The 22,467-nt window shown below is 41.2% G+C and overlaps 7 protein-coding genes across 9 annotated transcripts; 4 read left to right on the top strand and 3 right to left on the bottom strand.

Annotated features, from left to right (window-relative positions):
* The first annotated feature begins 221 nt into the window (after positions 1-221).
* VhaAC39-2 (Vacuolar H[+] ATPase AC39 subunit 2) lies at positions 222-1,432 on the top strand. Its single transcript, XM_064693835.1, has one exon. The coding sequence runs from the start codon at positions 305-307 to the stop codon at positions 1,361-1,363; it is 1,059 nt and encodes a 352-aa protein (XP_064549905.1). The 5' UTR covers positions 222-304; the 3' UTR covers positions 1,364-1,432.
* A 2,105-nt stretch (positions 1,433-3,537) lies between these two features.
* mrt (martik) lies at positions 3,538-8,108 on the top strand. The gene is made up of 3 exons (XM_064694880.1): positions 3,538-3,639; positions 5,216-6,118; positions 6,196-8,108. The coding sequence occupies exons 2-3, from the start codon at positions 5,266-5,268 to the stop codon at positions 7,716-7,718; spliced, it is 2,376 nt and encodes a 791-aa protein (XP_064550950.1). The 5' UTR covers positions 3,538-3,639; positions 5,216-5,265; the 3' UTR covers positions 7,719-8,108.
* On the bottom strand, positions 8,097-10,430 carry LOC135437056 (cysteine-rich hydrophobic domain-containing protein 2). The gene is made up of 4 exons (XM_064694881.1): positions 10,416-10,430; positions 9,557-10,039; positions 9,033-9,243; positions 8,097-8,954 (listed from the first exon to the last, which is right to left on the bottom strand). The coding sequence occupies exons 2-4, from the start codon at positions 9,682-9,684 to the stop codon at positions 8,787-8,789; spliced, it is 507 nt and encodes a 168-aa protein (XP_064550951.1). The 5' UTR covers positions 9,685-10,039; positions 10,416-10,430; the 3' UTR covers positions 8,097-8,786.
* Positions 10,431-10,557: 127 nt separating this feature from the next.
* LOC135437057 (short coiled-coil protein) lies at positions 10,558-11,445 on the bottom strand. The gene is made up of 2 exons (XM_064694882.1): positions 11,240-11,445; positions 10,558-11,156 (listed from the first exon to the last, which is right to left on the bottom strand). The coding sequence occupies exons 1-2, from the start codon at positions 11,292-11,294 to the stop codon at positions 10,804-10,806; spliced, it is 408 nt and encodes a 135-aa protein (XP_064550952.1). The 5' UTR covers positions 11,295-11,445; the 3' UTR covers positions 10,558-10,803.
* A 1,488-nt stretch (positions 11,446-12,933) lies between these two features.
* On the top strand, positions 12,934-19,076 carry l(3)mbt (lethal (3) malignant brain tumor). 2 transcript variants are annotated; one of them, XM_064694878.1, is made up of 3 exons: positions 12,934-13,933; positions 14,970-16,436; positions 16,497-19,076. In XM_064694878.1, exons 1-3 carry the CDS (start codon positions 13,267-13,269, stop codon positions 18,854-18,856), a joined length of 4,494 nt encoding a protein of 1,497 aa, XP_064550948.1. In that variant the 5' UTR covers positions 12,934-13,266; the 3' UTR covers positions 18,857-19,076. The 2 variants fall into 2 exon arrangements, with proteins under 2 accessions (XP_064550948.1, XP_064550949.1); XM_064694879.1 differs by lacking the exon at positions 12,934-13,933 and adding an exon at positions 14,487-14,547.
* A 270-nt stretch (positions 19,077-19,346) lies between these two features.
* LOC135437061 (uncharacterized) lies at positions 19,347-20,714 on the bottom strand. Of its 2 annotated transcripts, XM_064694891.1 has the most exons (3): positions 20,188-20,714; positions 19,708-20,122; positions 19,347-19,668 (listed from the first exon to the last, which is right to left on the bottom strand). In XM_064694891.1, exons 1-3 carry the CDS (start codon positions 20,644-20,646, stop codon positions 19,430-19,432), a joined length of 1,113 nt encoding a protein of 370 aa, XP_064550961.1. In that variant the 5' UTR covers positions 20,647-20,714; the 3' UTR covers positions 19,347-19,429. The 2 variants fall into 2 exon arrangements, with proteins under 2 accessions (XP_064550961.1, XP_064550960.1); XM_064694890.1 differs by having other exon boundaries at positions 19,347-20,122; positions 20,188-20,712.
* A 40-nt stretch (positions 20,715-20,754) lies between these two features.
* On the top strand, positions 20,755-21,947 carry LOC135437063 (uncharacterized). The gene is made up of 3 exons (XM_064694895.1): positions 20,755-21,516; positions 21,600-21,701; positions 21,763-21,947. Exons 1-3 carry the CDS (start codon positions 20,836-20,838, stop codon positions 21,919-21,921), a joined length of 942 nt encoding a protein of 313 aa, XP_064550965.1. The 5' UTR covers positions 20,755-20,835; the 3' UTR covers positions 21,922-21,947.
* Positions 21,948-22,467: the final 520 nt, after the last annotated feature.

The following is a 22,467-nucleotide window of genomic DNA, read 5'->3' as shown; positions in this document are numbered from 1 at the left end:
CAAGAATATAAACATATCAAATTATGCACATTTTTGCGCCTGAAAACGAATGCACAACATTGCCAGATCAACAGAAAACAGCTAGCCAACAGACAACTAAGTGGCAACGCCTTGTGCACGCGCACACAATGACGCGCGCGTTACGCGTTACTCTAGCGCGCATTCAAATAAAAAGATAAAACAAGTATGCTTTGAAAATTGGTTTATTGTGCTAGTAAATCAACAATAGCTTTTTGAGTTGAAATATATTCATAATATAATAAAAGAAAAGAATATTCCGAATATTCATAAATTATTCCGCATAATGTCGGTCAGCTGGATGTTCAATGTCGAAAGCGGCTACTTGGAAGGCTTGGTGCGCGGCTTTAAAAACGGTCTATTGAAACAATCCGATTATCTCAATCTAACACAATGCGAAACGCTACAGGATCTTCTGCTGAATATACAAAACACGGACTATGGTCACATATTGACCAACGAAACGGAAGTAGCTAATGTGGAAGTGATTGAGAAGCGTATGCGGGAGAGAATTGTAATCCAGTACAATTATATGCGTGTTAATTCCACAGAACCGTTGAGCACATTTCTGGACTATATACGATACGAGCATATGATAGATAATATTGCGCTGCTGATGGCGGGTCTAAACAATCGTCGGCCCATGAAAAAACTACTGCCCATGTGCCATCCGTTGGGTCTGTTCGATCAATTGGAGGCCATCGCAGTGGCCAGCAACATAGATGAGCTCTTCAATACCGTGTTGATCGATACGCCCATATCGAAATTCATTTCGAAGAAATTCGATAAGATGGTGATACATAATACCGATGTGGAGATCCAGCGCAGCATGATATACAAGTCCTATCTGGAGGACTTTTACAAATTCTGCAAGAAATTGGGCGGCACCACGGCTGAAGTTATGTGCAATATCTTGAGCTTCCAGGCGGATCGTCGCACCATTGTGATTGCAGTGAACTCACTACACACGGATATGGAACCCAAGATTCGGGAGAGTCTATTCCCCACCTGCGGCAAGCTCTGTCCAGTTATGAGGAAACTATTGGCCACCAGCGCCGACTTCGAGCAAGTGCGTTCAGCCGTCAGCAAGTCCATGGCCTATGCCGGCGTGTTCAACAACATTGAGAGAGATACGGACAATCTGATCACCTTGGATGATCGCTTCCTGATGCTGGAGGCCAAAATGCATGTCAACTCGTATTTGCAGCAATTCCACTATGGCATCTTCTACTCCTACCTCAAGTTGAAGGAGCTCGAGTGCCGCAATATCATTTGGATTGCCGAGTGCATTTCGCAGCGACAAAATGACAAGATCAATGCCTATATACCCATACCGATTTACTGATGTGTGTGCCAAGAGGATTGTCGATGAAAATGTTCTCTTAATCACCAAATAAAAAAATAGTTAAATATATTATTATTATTTTTATGTGTATTTGGATACAGCTATATATGTATGCCCAGTATTGAATTTAAAAAATTATTCAAATTTTCAGATATTTTAAATAATAAACCAAAAAGGAATGACAGACTGAAGATTGTTGTCATTCAAAGGCATAGAAATCGTTTCTTATAAAAACTTTATTCAAGGCCGATACTGTTGTATAAAGTAAACAGATGTCGATTAGATTGATTCGGGAAATTCCACCTGCATGTGTGGAAAAATCGCGAAAAACGTTTGTATGCAACTTTTTTGTTTACCATCCGATCGACCTCTAAATCATTTTCAAAGAGCTTTGTTCAAATTTATTTGAGGGGTGTTTCACACTTTTCGAAAAATCCATTCCTCCTCGGTGGAAAGTGCGATTTTAAGATTTTTTTGGTGAAGTTTTAAGTTTTGTCCGATTTGCTTCAAACTTATTTTCAAAGCTCGACAAAAGAACTTAATGAACACGTGTTTCGGCGACTTGGAAAATTTCACCCGCAACAGTGGTAAATTGGCGGAAAATAGTTGTATGACATTTTTTTTTATCGGTCGGTTTCAAACTCATTTCCAAAGATCTTTGAGAGCATTTATTTAAAACGTGTCACGGACAAGGCCAGGGGTACTAGGGGTCTTTATGGGATCGAAATTTTCTATGCATAGCATACTTTGTGCTAAAATTATAAAATCCTATGCATGGGCATAAAGTGTATCTGAAAAGTGCAAAAATATTTTAATCAACTAATCAAAAAGTTTAAATTCCTACATAATCTAACCAATGGAGACCCAAGTACTCTAAACAATCAACGGGCGTAAATTCATAATTATCTGAATTGGTATATATGTACATATATGCATTTGAAATATCAATATAGTTCAGTTTGAGATAGCGCCTGGTATTGAAATAAATATGGGTGTTTATTTTTACTTATTTTTATTGGTCAATTTTCTCAAACCCACGAAAGCCTAGCGACAAAATCAGCTGAGTCGCGAAACATACGCTGCGGGCATTTCAGCAGCAGGTTCTGAGTTTTCTTTATTTTTTCGCAAAACTCAGTTTCAATTCGTGATTCTAGCTAGCTAGTTGTGCCAAGATATAACAACGTAACCGAATGAATCATCTTCGTTTGTTGTCGTGAATGTTTTAAATATATGTACATATGTACGTACATACATAGATGAATGTATATTCTTTTTTTTTCTTTTTCTTTCATTTTTCCACTTCGTCTCTGCCGTAGTCTCTCTGTGTGTGTGTGTGTGTGCTCAACTTTTTTATCAACAAAAACTATTTATTTGAAGCTCAATATAATATAGCGGTAATAAGTCTGTAAATGATACTTGTACCCATATATGTACATATACAAAAAAACAGATAAAATTTCGCTTTAGCCAGAAAACTGTGCGCATTTTTAATGCATGTAAATGCAAAAGCAAAGCTTTTCCGCATTTTTCCGCGAGTTCAAATTTCCTGTTCTTGCTGCTGAGCGCATCACCCTGACCCGAACCGGCCCCCCACCCCAGCCCCCTCTTTCTTCTGTTCCGGATGCTAGAGCATTCTTTTTGGTTACTTTACGCTCAATACTTGTAAATCTCGTTTGTCGTTTCGCTTCAACCAGAAATTGGCCAACGCAAATTGCGAATTGAATTCTGGGAATTAACTGGGAATTGCATTTTTTAAAAATTACAAAACCTCCACACAAAAAAAAACTATCAGGCATATAAATTAAATTTAAATATTAAATTTATTTAACGCACAAATTTAATTTGTTCATTTATGAAAATAGTCCGCATAGATTGGTTTCCCACTATTTACGACAGAATTCCAAAAGATATGCACTGCCGTTCCCAGTCGAACTCACAATCTCAATACAACAACTAACAAACCTTTCCATAACCATTATTTGTGCCATTCCGAAATATAACGACGAGGTAATGTATTATATACAAATACATATATGCGAAGGTATTTGTGCACATGCACGAACGAACGGCTTATACATATATGTACATACATATGTATGTATTGATGTATGTACGTTTAGCGACTATATAGTTTGTTTTTGTAGGCTTTCGTTGCTTTTGAATTTTTGAGTTTCGCAGTATTGAAATCGTGGTGGTGGTTGCTGGTTGAAATTCTGTTCTGCTTCCTCTTCATATTGCTGAGAGTGAGCGCGCTCTCTCGCTCTCCTCGTGTGCGTGTAAGTGCAAGTGTGCGTGTGAGTTTTGTTGTTCGGCAAGGTGTTTGCGTTGCTGAGTTGAAAAATAGTTAAGTTATATGATTATTAAAAAACCGTGAGCGCAGCTAAATTCAAACTCTGAATTGTTACACATTGATTCAGCTGATTGGATTTGCTATTGTCAGTTATTATATTTTATGTGTGCCGCATTTGGTTTGTTAAATGTAATTACGTTTTTCTTATTCTCTTTTCTTGAAAAATTCTCAACATAATAAGCGTAAATTTGTGCCGTGTGTGTGTGTGTGAGACAACGCAGCGCTCCCTTGATTTTCGTGCGCTAGTTGCGCTCTCGCGTTTCATATCTTTTCCACATTACAGTGGGGCATAGGAAATTTGAGTTAAATATGTAACTACTATTTTTGTGCATATATACAATTTATTTTTCAACTAGTTAAATCTGTTAATTTTTAAAAAATAGTCAATCGATTATTATTTAGTTTAGTGTTGAATAACTTTTGAATACAGGCTTTTTCAACCGGCTTTCAATTTGTTTGTACCCACTGTAGCCTCTCAATCTTAAGTGCGCGTTTTGGACAGCTGGAAAATTACTCAGCTTTAGCGCACAAAATGTGATTTGAGTTTCGAATGCAGATATTGTGTTCTCCCAGCTCAACACCCCCTCTGCTGAAATCCATACATTCAACATTTTTAATTGAATCAAAACTTAATAGAGGTTTTTTCCAGGCATTGTGTTTCAGTTTCAGCTTCATCGAATATCATTACGCATCTGTCGGGACTCAAGTCTCAATTTTTGTTATATATGTATGTATGTATGTATGTATTTATGTTTGCATGTGTGCACATAAATACGCAGTTACAAACATAACACTTCATTTCGAAAAAAAAGTGACGAAATCTTTGTGTCCCAAGTGCTCTACTGTCTCGTAATCGTATTTGGCATGTTTATTAACATTTTTAAATCGTTTACTCACTATCTCTAAATTTAGTTTATGTATTTGTGTGTGTGTGCGTGCGTGTGTGTGCATTTGTATATTTGAGAGCTTAACATTGTGTTTGTGTGTGTGTGTGTGCACGTTTATTCTTTTACCTTCCCTTTGTCGTTTATATTTCGTATTGAAATTTGTAATCAAAATCGATAAAAAATATATATTTATTTGCCTATTTAGATTTCTTTGTATTTGTAAACTGAGAACGTATCGCATATGTATTTAGACACCTATTATGGGTTTCGAAGTGTTGTTCTCATTTGTCAGATATGGGTTTCGAGTAGGAAAAATACGAAAAGTAAATACGAAACAGCAGGGTGAATTGACAGCTCAGCTCGATACAATTTTTTATTATTCAGTATTTGTTTAAGTGGTTTGAAAATCTGGTTGAGTAAGTTTTTCTAAATATTCTAAGCAGCAGCGATTTTTAATTGTATTATTAAAGGTTCAACCAAAATTAATTCTTAAAAAAAAAAGTTTTTATGTGAAAATCCGGTTTTTGAAATTTGACATTTTAGTTTTTTAAGTTTGAATAGCTAGCGACATAGCACAACTAATTTGTCTGCTGGTTCAACTCTTTTTGTTTTTAGATTTTTATATAACTACCTAAGACCAATAAATAAAAAAAAAAGGCAGATCGATGTTGATGCCGCGGTATTCCGAGCAGGACAGCCATAGCGATAATAGTTTTGCTGGTAAGCACGGCCACGCCTCCACCACGGTGGCCGCCCACACGAAAATGCGCTTGCTTAGCAAAGTGGAGCAAAACATGCGCCAATCACAACAGAATCAACAGAATAATCAGCATCAGAATCCAGGCCAAAATCAAAGCATCAACAAAATTATCGACACAGCCGCCACGGGCAACGGTCTGGTGGGCGATGTGGACGAGCTATTGACGCCCATGCGCATTAAGGCTCAGTCGCCACATGCCGTGGCAAGCGGCATAGCTAATGGGAGTGGCAGCGGCTGCAGCAGCGCCGGCGAAAGCGGTGGCAAGGAGTCGCATTCACGGCCCGAGCGCAACCTGTGGAGCCGCGCCGAGATGCTCGAGATGCTGAATATAATGCAACAGATGAACGCCCTGGAGCAGCTAAACGATCGCAACGTGAAGAGCGAGCATGTTTTCCGCCAGATCGAAGAGGTGATGCGTAGCAAGGGCTATGTGAAGAAGTCCAGCATACAGATCTGGACCAAATGGAAGTTTCTTAAGTCCACATACAACACGACAACGCGGCACGGCAATGGCATACCAAAAGTGGTCCCGGAGGAGGTTTACCGCGTGCTCTGCCGCATGCTGCGTGAGCATGCGAGTATCAGTGGCAGTATCAGTGGCATAAGCAGTGAATGCGGCAACTCCATGGATAGCTACCATGCAGAACTTGGTAGGGTATTGCCCAATAATGATGATGGCGGCAAAGAGGAGCTGGGCGTGGAGCATCCCATATTTGGTTTTCGCTTGGGACTGATCAAGCCGGAGCCGCTGGATACGGGTGAGTGCATCTATTAAAACGTATATTTAAGAGAATATATGTATATGTAATTATTTATCATGTTGCGACTCTCACAGGCTACGAGACGACGGTAAACCATGCCAACCCAAGCGAGCAGGAGCCGGAAGCCGTGAACTTTGTTCAAACGGATGGCCAGACGCAGTCATTGGAGCACACACCTTTCATGATGAATGTGAAACATGAACCTGAAATGGATTTGGGCATGGATAGCAGCAATACACCACCGCCTACGGCGCCAACTTCGCCCTCGCCACCGCCAACTAGCCTGGAACAGCGAGATCCGGGTGATAAGTCACCGTTACATCCAACCAAGTCACAGTCGGTATCAATGCCGCCGCTACGCGTTGCCGCCTTTGCAAATGATGCACAGCGTCAGGCCACGTCGACGCCCACGCATGGCATTCTCCAAATCGAACGACCTGTAGCTCCACTCAGCAAACCCATTCAAAATGGTGGTCCTGGCCGGGGCAATCGCACCATGCCGCTGCACAGCACTAGCAGCATTAATTTCGTGCATCCCACCAGCAAATTGATGCTGCCCCGCAAGCAGCTGCCAATGCGCATTCCGCGGGAGATAAGCTTGCAACCAGCGAATACGCGACCGCTTAAGCCTGTGCCTATGCGCGAGACTGGCTACTCGCTGCGTCCGGATCGCATGATACCCGATCTGGAGCAGTCTATATCGCCGCCACAATCGCCTTCGCCGCCTATGCAGAGCCAGCCTGTGCCGAAACATAACATTCCATATGCCTCAACCAGCCGACAGGCGCAGTTGCTTAGCGAACAGCAGCAGCCACTGCGCAAGCGGCGTCTGCAATTTCCCCAACAAACAACGCCTGTGCCCGTCAAACTGCAGCGCAGCTCCACGCTCCTTGAGAACAGCAACAAGGATCAGCATGACAGTTTTCGGGATGAAGATGCGTCCGAGGCAGAGGAACACAAAAGCAAACTGCTCGCCGAGGAGGCGAAGCGCCGCAAGGAGCAGCAGGATGAGCTGTTTAAAAAGGAGCTTACCCAGCTGGCCAGTGCTGTGCGGCAGGCGCAAAAAGAGATGCTTCAAAATTTCTTTCAGCAGCAAAAGCAGTTCGCGCGTCGTGAACACGAGTTCCAGCTGAAGCAGGACAATTTGGTGATGAGTGCATTGCGCAAACAGACGGATGCTTTGCTGCGCACAGCCAAACAACTAATACAATCCGAGGAGGAGGAGGAGGTAGCAGAGTGCTCGTTGGTCTCTGAAACAGAACAGCAGCAGCAGCAAACAGAGGACAGATCAAGCAATATTCTGTTGCTGCACCCTAAAATAGAGCTGCAGGAGGAGTCCCAAAACTTTGAGAATGAGGAAACGTTCCGAGAGCAAGATCAAGATCATGATCATGGCCATGGCAGTGGAAACGATCGTGGCCATAACCATGGCTGCGACCCGGTTCATGAACAGTTCGAGGAGGAAGCACAATACAGCGACGAGGGAAACCAGAGCGAAGCTGCTATGGAAGCGTCCATTTCCGATGGCAGCGAGGATGCCGGCAGCGAGGATACCTCAAGTCAGAGCACCAGCCCGAGCGACGCACAAATATGTTAAAATATTACCCCTAGAATCAAGTATTATCACAAGAAGTCTAAAATATTGTTATTCCTAATGCCTGAAACAATTAACATTCCAAAATACATTCCTTAATTTTGAAAAAAATACGTAATTATGTAAATATAAAAAATATATATATATGTATACATATTCTTAGAGCAAAGCCCACATTGTTAAAAGACTTGATTATATTTAAGCATTAAGAAATGTCAAAAACGATAAATAAAATGTATTTATTGTTCTGGTAGTCCCTCCCAATGGGGCATATCGCGATTGCTTGTGCTATTAAAGCTATTGAAACATCAAAATATACGCATACATAGTGATATTTAAGTAATATCGAAATGGAAACCCTATATATATTAAAAACTTAACTTTATTACAGAAGTACGTTTTATTTATTTACAATAAGGGCGTATCAAATTTGGCAGATATTATTCAAGCATCGTTTAGAATCACAAACGCGGTCTTTAATTAATTTAAGCGATGAAATAAATAGTCGAACATATTTAAATTGTATCTCGATTGATTATGCAAAGTAAAGATATGAGATATCAAAATCTTAAAAAGCATAGCACAAAGTATTTAAATTAACAAACAAAGAGTATTAAATATCGGTTTCCATTTCCGTATTTCGCACATTCAATGGAATAAAAGCTCAAGAACCAATTTCAAATGTTCTAAACAAGAATTGTATTTAGTATTGCAGTATTCGAAACCATATTCAAATTTAATTAAACGAAAAATGAAAACGCCCTAAACTAGCGAGAAATCAATTGTTCTTATTAGCTATATATTCCTTCAAAAATTTGTTTAAGCCTAATACTAAATATAACTATCACTAGCTTAACACGTGTATGTGTATGTTTCACTAAACTAGTTGTGTTTAGTTGTTGCACAAGAGTAAACGCCTAAAGCATAATTATTATTAATTATTAGTTGCTAGTGGTTTTTTTTTTTGTTGTTTTTGTATATTACAATTACGATTATAGGCTCCCCAAAATTTCCCCCTCCCATATAATTGCCCCAACGACTGCAACGATCCACACTGCATACCCATCCAATCTAGTCAGGCCGATAGATGGGCGTCTTGGGTATAAATTCAATTAATATAACATACTCCATCATGGAATTGGAATCACATTGTTGCTTATGTAAACGCCAGTGTAGGCCTAGCTTATGATATAAATGACTATTCTCCCACTCCAGCAGCTTGTCCAGCGTCAATTGTGTCTGCAAGTAAAAATCAAATTTGTTAATATCGAGTGCCAAAGTGCAAAAAAGAACAAACTGTTATCAGGCGACTCTTACGCGTTTGCTCAGACAAATGACCGGCCAGAGCGAGCAGCCCAGGGTGCAGCAACAACAGACGCAGCCGCAAAAGAGCCACTTGACATTCAGGGGCAGGGTCTTCTTCAATATGCCATTGATGCGACCGATGGTCGCTTTGAATTCCTCGGGCGCCACACGTGACAGCAAACCGCAGGGGAATTCGATATTAAAGCGATTGCTGAGACCAAAGCTGAAAATCCCGAAATAAGAAATAAATTAGAATGGGTGCTACAAGTAAAGCTTACAACTATTATCTATTGCGACTACAGTCTCAATTTCAATTTGTGTTATGCAATCAGTCAGTCTATCAATTATTGACAACTGGGCGCCAAATGGCACAAGGTTAAACGCACTGGCTGCGCGCCTGCTATCAATATAAACAAAAGAAACGTGCGCCCAAAAACAGAATTTAGGTATGAAGAGCCTTGAGCTACATTGAGAACTAATGCATATGCATGTGTGTGTGTGCGCGCATGTATGCATTTATTGTATCGTTTACTTACACCGTCATATTGCCCGCGCCTCGTATGATAATGGGCTCGGGCACTGGCATCACAGTTTGGTCCTGAAATTGCTCCAAATCATCCAGCTGCTCATCCTCATAGATGGCATCGAAGTCGGAGAAAGACATTTTTACGATCTCGTTTGTTTCTTGTTTTTATGTTGATTATGATGATGGGCGGTTGGCGGCGACGGTCTGTGCGTCACAGAGAAAGAGTTTCCGAACGTTAGCAGCAAATATCAGCACATTTTTCATTTGACATTTAGATGCGTTATTGTGATTGTATGTGTGCCACGGTTGGCTTCCAAATAAAATCTCAGTCTGAATGTTGGGCCTTCAGTATGATTGTTGTTCGCTCGGGTCTCAAAATAAGCGCCGCCGTCTTTGTTGTTACTGTTATACTGCTGCTGTCGCTGCTTCCGCCATACGCGTTGGCGTTAACTGCGCTGCGGCGAGTACTGATACGAGCGTCGACGTTGACTTCCTTTATTGCGTTGCATTAAAAAATGAAGGCACACAAATGAAATATATGTATTATAAAATTGAAGACAAAACAATAATCGAGTTGATGTAAGTAATGTGCTTGTGTGCGCATCAGCTAGTAATTTTTTTCAAGGTTGTGCAACACTGGCGTCCATCTGCTCTGTTATTATTGTTGTTTTTGCTATTGCTACTCCCGTATTGGGGGGCCAAAGCTATGTGCAGTCGTTTTTCTTTGCTGCGTATTTCGCAATCACTTTTTCAACTATTGCCCACAATTGTAAACCTAAGTCGTGCAGTTTTATACGTGCAGATTTATTTTTAGCACTTTGTTGTTTTAAAAGCAACTTAAAATTGTTTGTACAATTATTTTTACACACTTTTATTTTATGTTTTGTAATAACAAAAATAAGTTTTCTGCTTAATCTTTGTCGTTCCGAGACGACCAGACGACCAGCTGGCAGCTGTTTGTTATGTAGGGTTGCCCAACCGTCGCAAAAAGTGAGAAGTCACATTCAAACGTGAGAATGACCAGCGGGTTAATATTGATTTATTAATTAGCTACATTTAAAAATAATTAAAGTGTATAATTATAATATATATAAATATATATGTATATAGCACATATAAGCGTATATTCTAACTAATAATAAAAAATATTGTGCACAAATTCGACAGATTAGCAAACACCAATTAATTTGCAGCATTAACACAAGCATTAATGAAAAAATGACAAGGCATATTTCGAGAGTGGGTCACGTCTATCTTCTACTTCTTTTTCGATGCACTCGGGCTGGTCGATTGGAAGACCGAGGAGGCGGACATAAGATTCTCAATATATTGACCAAGCACTTGATTCTCGGAACGCAATTTAAGATTCTCCTCCTTTACAGAGTCCACCCGCTGCGACAAATCATCTAATGTGTTTTGCAACTCCAAGACTTGGGTAATTAACCGTGATTTCTCCTGTACGTCATCGGGTCCCACGTCCAGCGTGTCAAGTGAATTGTGGGAGGAATCCGGCGTTGAGCTGTGATTGGTAAACGAAGAGCGCAGCGAGTCCATAGATCGACCATTCGCGATGTTTTGAGTAGTTGAGGGTTCATCTTCGTTGATAATAACTGGAGAGCAGTCAATAAATTATTACTCTTTCCACAGCCGGACGCGCCCTACTCGTCCACATCTACACTAACGCTGTACTCACCCTGCGGATCTTCATCAATCGCCATTATATTGTCATCGTTGTTAACTATTGACATGCTTAATGTTCTGCTTACAACGGGGCAACTATTAACTTTAATTTTTATTTTTTACAAGAAATTACACGGAAAACTAAACTACCACTTTTTGGTTAAATACGCGCTGTTTCACACTAGCTTTGAGTCATTTTTCAACACTCAAACAATTAATTATGAATTGAAAGAAGAAGCATGGTTGCTAACATCAGAGTATATGTAAGAATTTAAATCTGCAACTATAAAACTATCTTAAATATTAAAAAGTGAATTTTATTTGGTTTGAATAATATATATATTCTAATAATACTTCTGAGCATTTCATTGCGGTTTGAAGGGGCTAGAGCAGTAAATCGGTACATTTACAACTATTGCTGCCGATTTGCATTTTATAACTCCGTTAAATTCAAAACTTCTAAACAAGTGAAGCGTTAGCTTACTTAAGCATAATTTAGTCATATTAATTTAAATATAAAGTAAAATTGACTTAAAAGGCAACACTTTTTTTGCTTTGTTTTAAATATAACCGACGTGAGCAAGTTGTTGCTGCAGAGTTGTCACCTGAGCAGCATTCGATCGACGAATTAAAATACACACGCATGCTTTTTGCCATTATAGTTTTTAACGTTGCACTGAAAACAACTCCTTAAGTAACTAAAGTTAAAAGCAATAATTAAGAATTTGTGATTAATTCAAACAAAAAGCTGATAAAGTGCAAGAAAGCACTTGTCTATATATATCTATTTGGAGTGTTTCTTTATAATAAAAGAACAGTTAGCATTTGCGTAAAGTATATTGAATACTCTTCCATATAGCTGGATAAAACCTTGTTATTTGCTTACAACATTCATACAGGTATTGTTATTACATTGCCAAAATATATAACGTATTAATATATAGCTTACTATTTTCCCACTTGTTTCAGTTCTGTGAGTTCTCACCACCACAAAACAGCGGGCTAAAAGTTCATTTTGTTTGTGCACACTCAACTTTAACTCGGAAATCAAAGGTAATCTTTTGTTTAAGTTTTACATCATCTAACTGTTTAACTAAATGCGAAATTAAAGTATGCTTTTGGCATAATAAGCAAAGCCCAGATAAGGTATGTATGCACATACATATGTATATACATATGTATGACATTGGCATCAGCATACGCATACACATACGTAACAACTTTAAAATTAACAACCTTAAGTAATTTACCTAAGGATGCAAACTCATTGGGTATAAGCCCTGTACAAGTGAATGGGCTATTAATAAATTTTGTAAATGTTTTCTAAGCAAATATAAATCTCCATGCAGCATACCTAAAAATGATATCAATATTCAATATGCGTGCTGCCAACTTTGCCAAAAAAATGCGTTGTCAAACAGGCGCGCAAATTAACGGCATGATATTATTAATTAAAGCTATTAATTTTACATGAACATGCCTAGTTTTTTAAAAGAATTGATCTATACGTATTTGTTAACCATTTTCGATCATTTTAGGGCATACTAAGCGACGTCATAACTGAAAAGAATTTTAAATCGGGAAACTGCGCGGAACTGCCATATTTGGGAAAAATAATACGGCAACCCAAAAAATCCATAATATAAAAATACCAACTTTTGTAAAACAGTTAGCGCGTGATAATTTTAATATTTCATAATCAACAGTAAATTGTTCAAAAATATATAGCAAATGTGAAAAGTTAAAAAACTAGAAGCGCATTGCTGTGAAATAAAACTCATAATAGGCAAAAGAAAACGGTTTACTGCCGTAAAACAGCAAAAAAAAAATAAAATACCAAACAGTGCAAAGGTGTAGTGATTGGATAAAATGCCAAAACTTGTGCGGCAACGTACGAATTGTATTGCCTGCAGTTGAAAAGTGTGAAAAAGACGCCATTTGAGTTGACTTTGAATACAAGTTTTTAAAAACTGCCAATAACCTGTGCCTGTGCTAAGAATATTAAACTATTAAAAGAACAAAAAACCAAAAAATAAAACAATGCTGCCCGCCAATCTGGGCGCTGCAAATCTGAGCCAAGGAAAACGGGAAGTGCCCATTACCATGTCGCCAGTAAAACCGGGGAACAACAGTGGTGTCTCTGGCGGCACATTGACAGCAAAGGCAACAAGCAAGGCGGCAGAGGAGCTGCGTTATCTGCCTATTGCTACAATGCCCACCAAGCCCTGTAATATAACAATTAGCAGTTATAAAACTAATAACAATAATAGTTGTAAAAATATTAACAACAATGCGGCTGCAATTAAAACCAAACTGACATCAATGAATATTGTACAAAAACAGTTGAAAGCGAATAATAATAATAATAATAATATAACGACGCCAGCGCCGCCACTTATACAATTGGTTGCAAACAGTTCCAATGGCAATGCCAACTCGCTGCTATCCATACTGTCGCCCAAAACGCTCATCAAACCGACCAGCAATAATAGCAATGGCCAGGCTACGGCTACGGCTACGGCTCTGCCGCAACCTCAATTGCAGTCTCAACCTGTGCTCATACGACCGGCCACCACGATGACCACAATTCCTGTACAACAGCAAAATGGTGCCAATCACAACAGCAACAGCTCGGGAGCAGCAGCACCAACCGTGGCACAATCTCATTTGATATCGCTGGTGGCTGCCAAAACACCTAGTAAAACGGGTAAGTTTTCTTTCATTTTTTTTTTTTGAGCAGTTATATTAGGCAGAACTTATATAATAATTCTGCTAAATATTTGAAGTTTGATCGCACTCAAACTATGTATACAATGTGTGATGTCTTCTGTGCTGTTGCGGCTTCGGTACGTTTCGATATCGGTTTTGCTTTTAATTCAATTTTTGCTTTGGGCACAGTCGCTGCTGCTGCGAGTCGCTCATTTAGTTGTTGTCGCTGGCCGCGTTGGAATAAATGTGTGTGTGTGTGTGTGTATGTGCGGAGTCTCTTATTATTACTATTATACACATAGTATTATTGTTGTTGCTGTCGCTGTTGCTCTATTATCATTGTTGTTGCTGCTGCTGTCATTTAACTAGCATTGTAGCTGCTACTTAACGACTTTACATATTTTTATTTCATAATATTAATTAGTTTGAGTACGAAAATAAGTTTCATGTGGCTATTTTGAGATTTATATAGTTCACGATTTGGTTTTTCTTTATTTATTTTTATTGTTGTTTCATCAAATCGATTGACAAATCATTTAACAGAAATATGTTTTTTGTTTAAGCTGATGTCACAATTGTATTTGGCAGTTTTGAAGAGGCTAAAAGTCACTTGTAAATATAATACTTAATTTTATTGTTGTTTATCAACGTTATGTGTGTACGACATTTATATATATATATATATATGCAAAAGTCGCGGGCGGGCGTGCACAGGCTGTGACGATGATCAGGTTTTTGCAGCTGCAGCTGCCTCAAAAGAGCGAGAAAAAAGAAAACAATTAAATGAGAAAAACTGCTGCGAGGACAACGCTTAAGTTTGAATTTGCAACTTAATTAAGAAATATTTTAGCGGCCTAGCATTTGCCTTTGAGCTGCAATGTGACTCACATTTCGAACCAAAAACAACAATATTTTTTTTTATCACAATATAAACATATACACGTAGAATGCAATGCAATTGTATTGGTACGCACACCATTTTTTCTGAATATATATTGTATAATGTGCATTTCTCTTTTGTTTTTTGTTTTCAGCTACTGTTTCAGCTAGCTCTGCCGCTGCCCAAATTTCATTGCTCTCAAAGTCCCGTACTCCAGTTATATTAAGCAAAGCGGCCGTGGAGAAAATCCGTTTGAAGTTTGGTCAGGTGCAGGCGCAGGTAAACGCCGGTGCGCTTTTTTTAACTAAATCGCTCAAGACCAGCGCCATCAATACCAACAATACCAACAACAAAAGCGGCAATTCTAGGCCAGCACCGGAGACAGCAGGAGCAACGCAGCCGGCAGTACAAAAGCCTTCAGGCGTTGTGGCCACGTCCATGCCCACGCCAATGCCTGCGCCCATGCCGACGCCCATGCCCGCGCCCATGCCTACGCCTATGCCCTTGCCCATGCCAATGCCCAGCAATGCTCTGCCAGAGATCAAGATCAGTCCGCTGCCTGCCGTCGCTCTGAATGGTGCCAAAATCATGAAAGTACAGGCGAGCCCATTGGCTGTGATTATGCCAACAGTGCCAGCGCCAGTGCAAGCTCCAACAGCAACAACCACAATGATGCAACCAAGTGTGCAACAGGGTTCACCCAAGCTGCAGCGCTCCAAGTCGTTGGCGGGCAATGAGGAAAATGCGGCTGTCGTATTGATACAAAGCAATGCCACTGAGCGGCGACATTCGGTAGCCATTATGGCCAAGGAAGTGGATGTGGTGGAGCAGTCAAAGCCCATCGAAACCATAACCATAGACGACGATGACAGCGAGGAGGAAAAGGAGGCACAACAAAATCAGCAGCAGGCTAAAAGACAGCAGCTGGCACAAAAGATGCAGCAACAGAAACCACAACAACAACAACAACAACAACAGAAAACACCCACAACATCTACACAAACATCGAGAAAAAACTCAACAGCCAGTCGCAGCAGCATCACCAGCAGCAGCAGTAGCGATGTGGAAATGATCATTGTGCCGGAGGAGGTGCGGCCTAAGCAACTGGAAACAAAGCAACCAGCCAATGGCGCCATTATAAATATTGTTAAGGCTGAAACGCTGTCGCTCTCCAAGGAGGAATTTGAGAAATCGCTGCGTTGCGATGAGCACGTGGACAATAGTTCGCCCTCTTCCGTGTGCACTAATCACACCTCAAAATCGGGCACCATCACGTTAACGCCCATTTCCCGGCTTCAACATAATGGCGTGGAGCCGAAAACGGCTGCTGCTGTTGCATTAAACACTTTTAAGCGTAGCATGCAACAGCATTTCGGCATGCTGCGCTGGCGAGAGAAACAACCGGGAATGCTGCAGAATTCCACAATGCGCTTCGAACTTAATCGCTACAATTTGCTGCAGTTGGCGGAGCGCTGTGATTCGCGACAGGGTCCAGCCAGCTACTTTGAGCGCGCGCTATTTGATCGTCCCGTACGCCGACCCAACAGCACCACCCATCCATTACTCTATTTGTGCTCGCGCTGCAACTGTCATGGACCTGCCTCGGATTTTCTGGCACCGCGTGAGTAAAAATCATGAGCTAAACAAACTGTGCGCACACTAAACTTTTCTTTCTTTGCAGGTTTCTGCTCATTTAGCTGTGTGCGACGAGCGCATAAACGTCGACAGCTTAATCCGCCTAGCGCGGCCAGCGAGAGTAAAATAAGTCGCATGCAGGAGCCAAAGGTCGTTAATGGTCACCTACAGCAACAGAACCAGCTGCAGCAGCAGCAAATGCAGCTGCAACAGCAACTGCAACGAGAACAGGAACGCGAACGCGAACGCGAGCGTAAATCAACTGCCGCAAAGCGACCTTTTCGCTGGACCGAATATCTCAAACTGAAGACCAATGGTGATGCGGCGCCTATACATCTTTTCCTCAATCCATTTCCCATCAAACCCAATTGCTTCAAGCGTGGCATGAAACTGGAGGCCATTGATCCGGAGAATTGTTCGCTATTCTGCGTCTGCACCATTGTTGAGGTGCGTGGCTATCGCTTGAAGCTGAACTTTGATGGCTATTCGAGCATGTATGATTTTTGGGTGAACGCCGATTCCATGGACATCTTTCCGCCGGGCTGGTGCGAACGCACCTCGCACGTTCTGCAAGCGCCCAAAGGCTATTGCCCGGATCGTTTCACATGGTATCGCTATCTGGTCAAGACCAAGGCAAAGGCAGCGCCTTCTACACTCTTCACCCATCTCAATGCAACCAAGCATACACAAAAGAATAACTTCAGTGTAGGCATGCATCTGGAGGCGGAGGATTTAAATGATACAGGCAAAATTTGTGTGGCTACCGTGGCAGATATACTGGACGAGCGTATACGTGTACATTTTGATGGCTGGGACGATTGCTACGACTTCTGGGTGCATATCAACTCGCCCTACATACATCCCTGCGGCTGGCATGAGGGTCGCCAGCAGCTGATCGTGCCACCAGACTATCAGAATCTTTTGTTCAACTGGGCTGACTATATTGAGGAAGTGGGCGGCATTGCGGCGCCCGCGGATCTTTTTAAACCACGAGAGCCCATGGAGTTTCAAGCGCGCATGAAACTCGAGGTTGTCGATCAGCGTAATCCCTGCCTGATACGACCAGCGACGGTGGTCACACGCAAGGGCTATCGCATCCAACTGCATCTGGATTGCTGGCCAGCGGAGTACTATTTTTGGCTGGAAGACGATAGTCCTGATTTGCATCCGATTGGCTGGTGTGAGGCCACCTCACATGAACTAGAAGTACCGCCGGGCTTCCAGCAGCGTGCCTCTCTAATGCCCTGCGACGTGGCAGGCTGCCGCGGCTTTGGCAACGCCAAACGCTTCAATCTAAATGTGCACGCCCTACGTGATTGCTGTCCCTATGCGCCGGAGAACTGGCGCCAGTGGCGTGCGAAGACAGTGAAGCCGCCACGCGTTCTACCTGAGCATATCAAGCGAACTGAGTCACCTAAGCCGCTGCCGCAGCCGCAACCGCAGCCGCAGCCTATTAAGATACCCTCACCCATTTTTGAAAGCCAGTTAAACACGAATCCGAAGCCAGCGCTTGTCAATGTTAAAACATACGTAAAAGCGAAGAAATCACGACCGAGCCTGGACTGCGAACCAAAACCCAAGCTCAAGCGTGAGGAGCCCAAGCCGTTGTCCATTGAAATCAAGCCAGAGCCTGTCCTAAAATCTGCCGAAGATGAACCCATGGATCTAAATCCGCACTGCCTGTCCATAGCCAAGACCATTGTGGCGGAATATGGGCCACAATTTGCGCGCAATTATCGCTTGTGGCAAAAGAACAGCGATTTTGACATGGCGCAGCTTAAGAGCAATCCGCTCTACTGGACCAACTGGGATGTCTATGAGTTTGTTGAGCGTGCGCTGAAATCCTCAAGCATTGCTCAATTGCTCTTTGACGAGGAGATCGATGGACGCGCTCTTTTAATGATGGGACGCAAAGATTTGGCTACCTACTTCAAGCTTAAAGTGGGTCCAACGGTAAAACTCTTCTCACTGATTGTCAATCTCCGGATTGCGGTCGCGTGTAAGTTTGACACCAAGGAGACGGGTCTCAATTTTAACCGGGTCAGATGTTCAACACTGCCTAGCAAACAGGAACCGGTGGAGAATAAACCAGAACTCAAAACAGACAATCATTTGACTGCAACGCCAAATGGCTTGGAGCAAGCCGAGCTTGTGGATAGCTCAGCAGAACAAGATAATCTTGAAGAGGAGCGAGAAGAGGAAGCTGACGAAAATGATGTGGATGATGATTATTCAGAGCATCCAGAACGAGAGCTTACTGACGAGGAGGACGTTGTGCTGGACAGCGAGGATTTTCTTAGCGTTAAGCCCATACACAGCATTGTCAACAATGTGCGAACTATTGATGATACTGATTCGGATGTTATTATGACGCCCCACGATGTGCTGCCCGTGACTGTATCATAGGGCGCCCCATCCGCCGCCAGCCATTATGTTTCAAGCACGTTTAGTTTTTAAGTCAATTTTTATCAACTTATAACTATGGAAATTCAGTTTAATTAGTTGACCTATTTCTATAAGATTTGTTGCGTTGGCTCGTTTTCATTTGATTGATATTGCGTATATTCTATTGATATGGTAATTATTCTTTAAGCGTTTCAATTAAAACTACTGTATAAAACGTTTATATCTTGTGCGACAATCATTTCTGCGAGTAAAAACTCCCTGCTAAAGATCACAGGCTCTCTAACCGTGTATTGCCTAACTGGTTTTGAACCGAGAGCCGAAAGATGCCTTAAATACTATCAGTTCTAAATCATGCATATAGATTATATTCAGGTCAATCGCTTGAACCACAAACCCGCCCATCGATAACTTCTTGGGTTAGCCAAGCTGCTTACCACACCCTTATGATTATTGGAAATGATCAGGTATTTGCCACTTAGCTAAAACTCGCTTGATCAGTGAGACATGCAACAGACCCAGGAGATCACAATGCACCTGACTTTATTCATAAATATTTAATACGCAAGAGAAAATTCATTTTTGGCTATTTCTTTTTGAATTTCGAGATGTCGTTCGCTTCGGTGTTCTCTGCAATGTTCGTTTTTCCGCTTCTGGTGGATCTGCTGCATTCTTTAACTTGTTTGGCACAGGCCGGGCCTCGTCCTCGTTAGATGCCGGCAATTCTTGGACTTTAGCTTCGTCCTCGTTGGATGCTGGCAATTGTTCGTCTTTAGGTTCGTCCTCGTTGGATGCTGGCAATTGTTCGTCTTTAGGTTCGCCCTCGTTAGATGCTGGCAATTGTTCGTTTTTAGGTTCGTCCTCGTTAGATGCTGGTTTTGTTTGTGGTCCAGCTGCGTCCTCTTGAGGTGTTGGCGATTGTGGTAGTTCAGCTTCTTTTGAGTCTTCCTCTACAACCGGTTCCAGTTCTTTTGGCGATACCGCTGCTTCTGGTTCATTTTCGTCATCGTCACTTATGGCCAAGGTGCCGTCCGCCTCGAAGAGGGGCTCGCCAAATAGATGCGTCACCTCGACAAATTGCTGAAAGCACGCCATATTTCTATAATGCAAATTATTGTATACCTGATATTTCTTCAAGGACAGCAGCAGCTTCTGATCTGAAACGGTGCCCGCGCTTTTCAAAATGACCATCAGTGCATGCAGCTCCTTAACGGTGAATTTGAGAAAAGAGTTGTCATCGAGCAGCTTATTCGCAAAGGGCACAATTTTCTGTAGTTCATGTAAGAATTAAATTTATATATTACAAATTCATCAATTATCAGACCACTCCTTACCTTTCCCACCAGCTTCATCATGGCCGGTCGATTATGCTCGTTGGCCAGCTGAAAGATTTTCAGCACCGTGCCCATTGGCCAATTCTGGTTGGCCAACTTGCCAATGTAACCATCGACAAAGTCGGGCATCTTATATTTGGTTGCCAAATAGATCAGATCTGGACACATCTCGATGGTTATGTCATTGTATATCTCATAGGTGTAGATGTAGAGCAGCAGGGTCTCGTATGCATCGGGCGAGGCATCATTCACGTTCATCACCAGCATGTTTCTATCGAAGTCCGTCTCTTGGAACATGCGCTCGAACTCCTCCGAGGCGGAGGCCAGCATTACCTTGTGGCACTGAAACTGGCGGCAGCAGCTCTTCTTATACTTATCCGTATACCACACATGCAGCTCACAGTCCGACAATTGCCCACTACGGAGCAATTCTAGGCGACGTAACTTGCAAAACATCATATGGAAAATTTTTAAATACTATAAAAATTTTTAACATAACCGATTGCTTGGAGTCGTAAAAGTAAAATACTTGTGTTTTCGGTATTTGATTTATAAATTCCCTAATATAGCAGCCTGTTGAAAATAGGTTTTTCCAAGGTTTTGTTTATTCCATTTTTGTTTAAACTTTGTTTAAATTGTTAGTTAAAAATGTCAAACTCTCAAAGAAACAGCAATCGGCCATCAGTCTCACAAAGTCCACCGACAGGCGATCCCGAACCTAATACTGGTGACGGTGCTGTTGATGCACCGGAGACTTCTGATGACAATGCGGCGTGGAATACGGATGATGATGGTGCTGCTGCTGCTGCTGCTGCTATATCACCAACGGGCGAACTGACAGAGAGTCCAAGTAACTTGGATATTCCGTCAACCAAGCGGCGTCGACTCGAATATTTTCGCAATGGAATTGATGCCGATTGCGAGGTGCATGTGCCCAAGATGACCGACGGTGTCAATGAGGGTGGCAATGTCTGTTATAAGAAATTTAAATGTCATCGCATATTTTTGGCAACCGCTTCGGAAAAACTCGAGCAGGATGTTTTTCAAAATAAACAATGGAACGGGGTATTACAAATTAATGGCGTCTCACCGGAGAGTGTGGAAATATTTTTGGAATTTATTTATACATTTGAGATAACATCCTCTCAAATCAATCTGCTCATCATTGGGGATATATTCATTCTGTCCTGTGCATATAATTTGCCCGACTTTTTGCTCAAGTTCTCGCAACAGCTCAAAAATATTAACTGGCCATTGGAGGGCATATTTCCCGCCTTCAATTTGGCTTTTCGCCACAATATTTACGATCTGGAAAATGTCTGCCTAACAGTAAGTTGTTTTTTTTTTTTAATTCATTTAAGTACCCATACTAATTCTCTATTACCGGGTTCTATAATTGCAAACCCTTGCAGAAAATTTTAGAAAATGCAGAAACGCTCAAATCCGAGCCGGGAATTATAGAACTGCAGACATACGCCTTCAATTTCGTCATCCAGCATTGGCTGGCCACAGAAGTATATATTCATTTTAAATTGTTGAGAAGTCAAATATTGTTCCCTTTTTACTTTTTACCAGGCGCTATCCACAAACGAAATAATCCAACTACTGCAGCAATACCAGAAGGAAAATAATTTAACATTTAAAAACTCGCAACAATTTCCACATTTCATAAAGATTATCAAATACTTCCCTACCGTGCTCCTAGACGCCGAAGGATTCATACATAAATATTGATTAAATTTGATCGTAATGGTTAACAAGTTCGATTGTTCGATTATTTAAATTAACTGACGACCAGAGTATGCCTTAACATAGCTATGCCTATTCACAGACGTCTAAAATGTCTCTGTAGTAAAATTGCAAATTGAAAATTTTTTTAACATTATCTTATAAGATCGGCTTTTATGCAGCCCTGCTCTACTCAAATTTGTTATACTGACAATTAATGCAAAAGTATCTCGTGTTATCGATTTACCACAGTTTGGCGAACCATTAAAACTTGCTCCGGTCTGGTTACATATACCTTATTACGAAAGCAAGAAAAATTACGTTCGGCTGAAAGCTAATAATATTAACTGCTCAGGCGCTCATTCAAGAAACATAAGAGATTTATTTTAAATTTTGGCTTATGTTCAAATATTGATTATATAATTAAAATTTTTCTTCCCACAAAATTTGCGTTAAATTGTAGAGAGTATGTTCGATTTATCGAGCGAACCAACAAAATTAATGCGGCACTTGCAACGAGTTCGTTTTGCAACTATCGATATATTTAGCCAT

The sequence above is a fragment of the Drosophila montana genome, unplaced genomic scaffold, assembly GCF_035044405.1.
Source record: "Drosophila montana isolate Dmon_TW-CO22-7 unplaced genomic scaffold, ASM3504440v1 contig_3733_1, whole genome shotgun sequence".
Lineage (NCBI taxonomy): Eukaryota > Metazoa > Arthropoda > Insecta > Diptera > Drosophilidae > Drosophila > Drosophila montana.
Note: the sequence above shows the minus strand (reverse complement) of the source record. Positions and strands in the feature narration are given on the sequence as shown.

What these genes read in the sequence shown, in the direction of transcription:
- VhaAC39-2 (XM_064693835.1), top strand. Translation starts at nt 305, where the DNA reads ATGTCGGTCAGCTGGATGTTCAATGTCGAAAGCGGCTACTTGGAAGGC.
- LOC135437057 (XM_064694882.1), bottom strand. Translation starts at nt 11,294, where the DNA reads ATGTCAATAGTTAACAACGATGACAATATAATGGCGATTGATGAAGAT. An exon ending in GATTGATGAAGATCCGCAGG is followed by an intron (nt 11,157 to 11,239) that starts GTGAGTACAGCG and finishes ACTGCTCTCCAG; the next exon opens with TTATTATCAACGAAGATGAA.
- LOC135437063 (XM_064694895.1), top strand. Translation starts at nt 20,836, where the DNA reads ATGTCAAACTCTCAAAGAAACAGCAATCGGCCATCAGTCTCACAAAGT. An exon ending in TGGAAAATGTCTGCCTAACA is followed by an intron (nt 21,517 to 21,599) that starts GTAAGTTGTTTT and finishes AAACCCTTGCAG; the next exon opens with AAAATTTTAGAAAATGCAGA. An exon ending in AGCATTGGCTGGCCACAGAA is followed by an intron (nt 21,702 to 21,762) that starts GTATATATTCAT and finishes ACTTTTTACCAG; the next exon opens with GCGCTATCCACAAACGAAAT.
- LOC135437056 (XM_064694881.1), bottom strand. Translation starts at nt 9,684, where the DNA reads ATGTCTTTCTCCGACTTCGATGCCATCTATGAGGATGAGCAGCTGGAT. An exon ending in GGCGCGGGCAATATGACGGT is followed by an intron (nt 9,244 to 9,556) that starts GTAAGTAAACGA and finishes CGGGATTTTCAG; the next exon opens with CTTTGGTCTCAGCAATCGCT. An exon ending in TCATTTGTCTGAGCAAACGC is followed by an intron (nt 8,955 to 9,032) that starts GTAAGAGTCGCC and finishes TTTTACTTGCAG; the next exon opens with ACACAATTGACGCTGGACAA.
- mrt (XM_064694880.1), top strand. Translation starts at nt 5,266, where the DNA reads ATGTTGATGCCGCGGTATTCCGAGCAGGACAGCCATAGCGATAATAGT. An exon ending in GCCGGAGCCGCTGGATACGG is followed by an intron (nt 6,119 to 6,195) that starts GTGAGTGCATCT and finishes CGACTCTCACAG; the next exon opens with GCTACGAGACGACGGTAAAC.
- LOC135437061 (XM_064694890.1), bottom strand. Translation starts at nt 20,646, where the DNA reads ATGATGTTTTGCAAGTTACGTCGCCTAGAATTGCTCCGTAGTGGGCAA. An exon ending in TGATGAAGCTGGTGGGAAAG is followed by an intron (nt 20,123 to 20,187) that starts GTAAGGAGTGGT and finishes CATGAACTACAG; the next exon opens with AAAATTGTGCCCTTTGCGAA.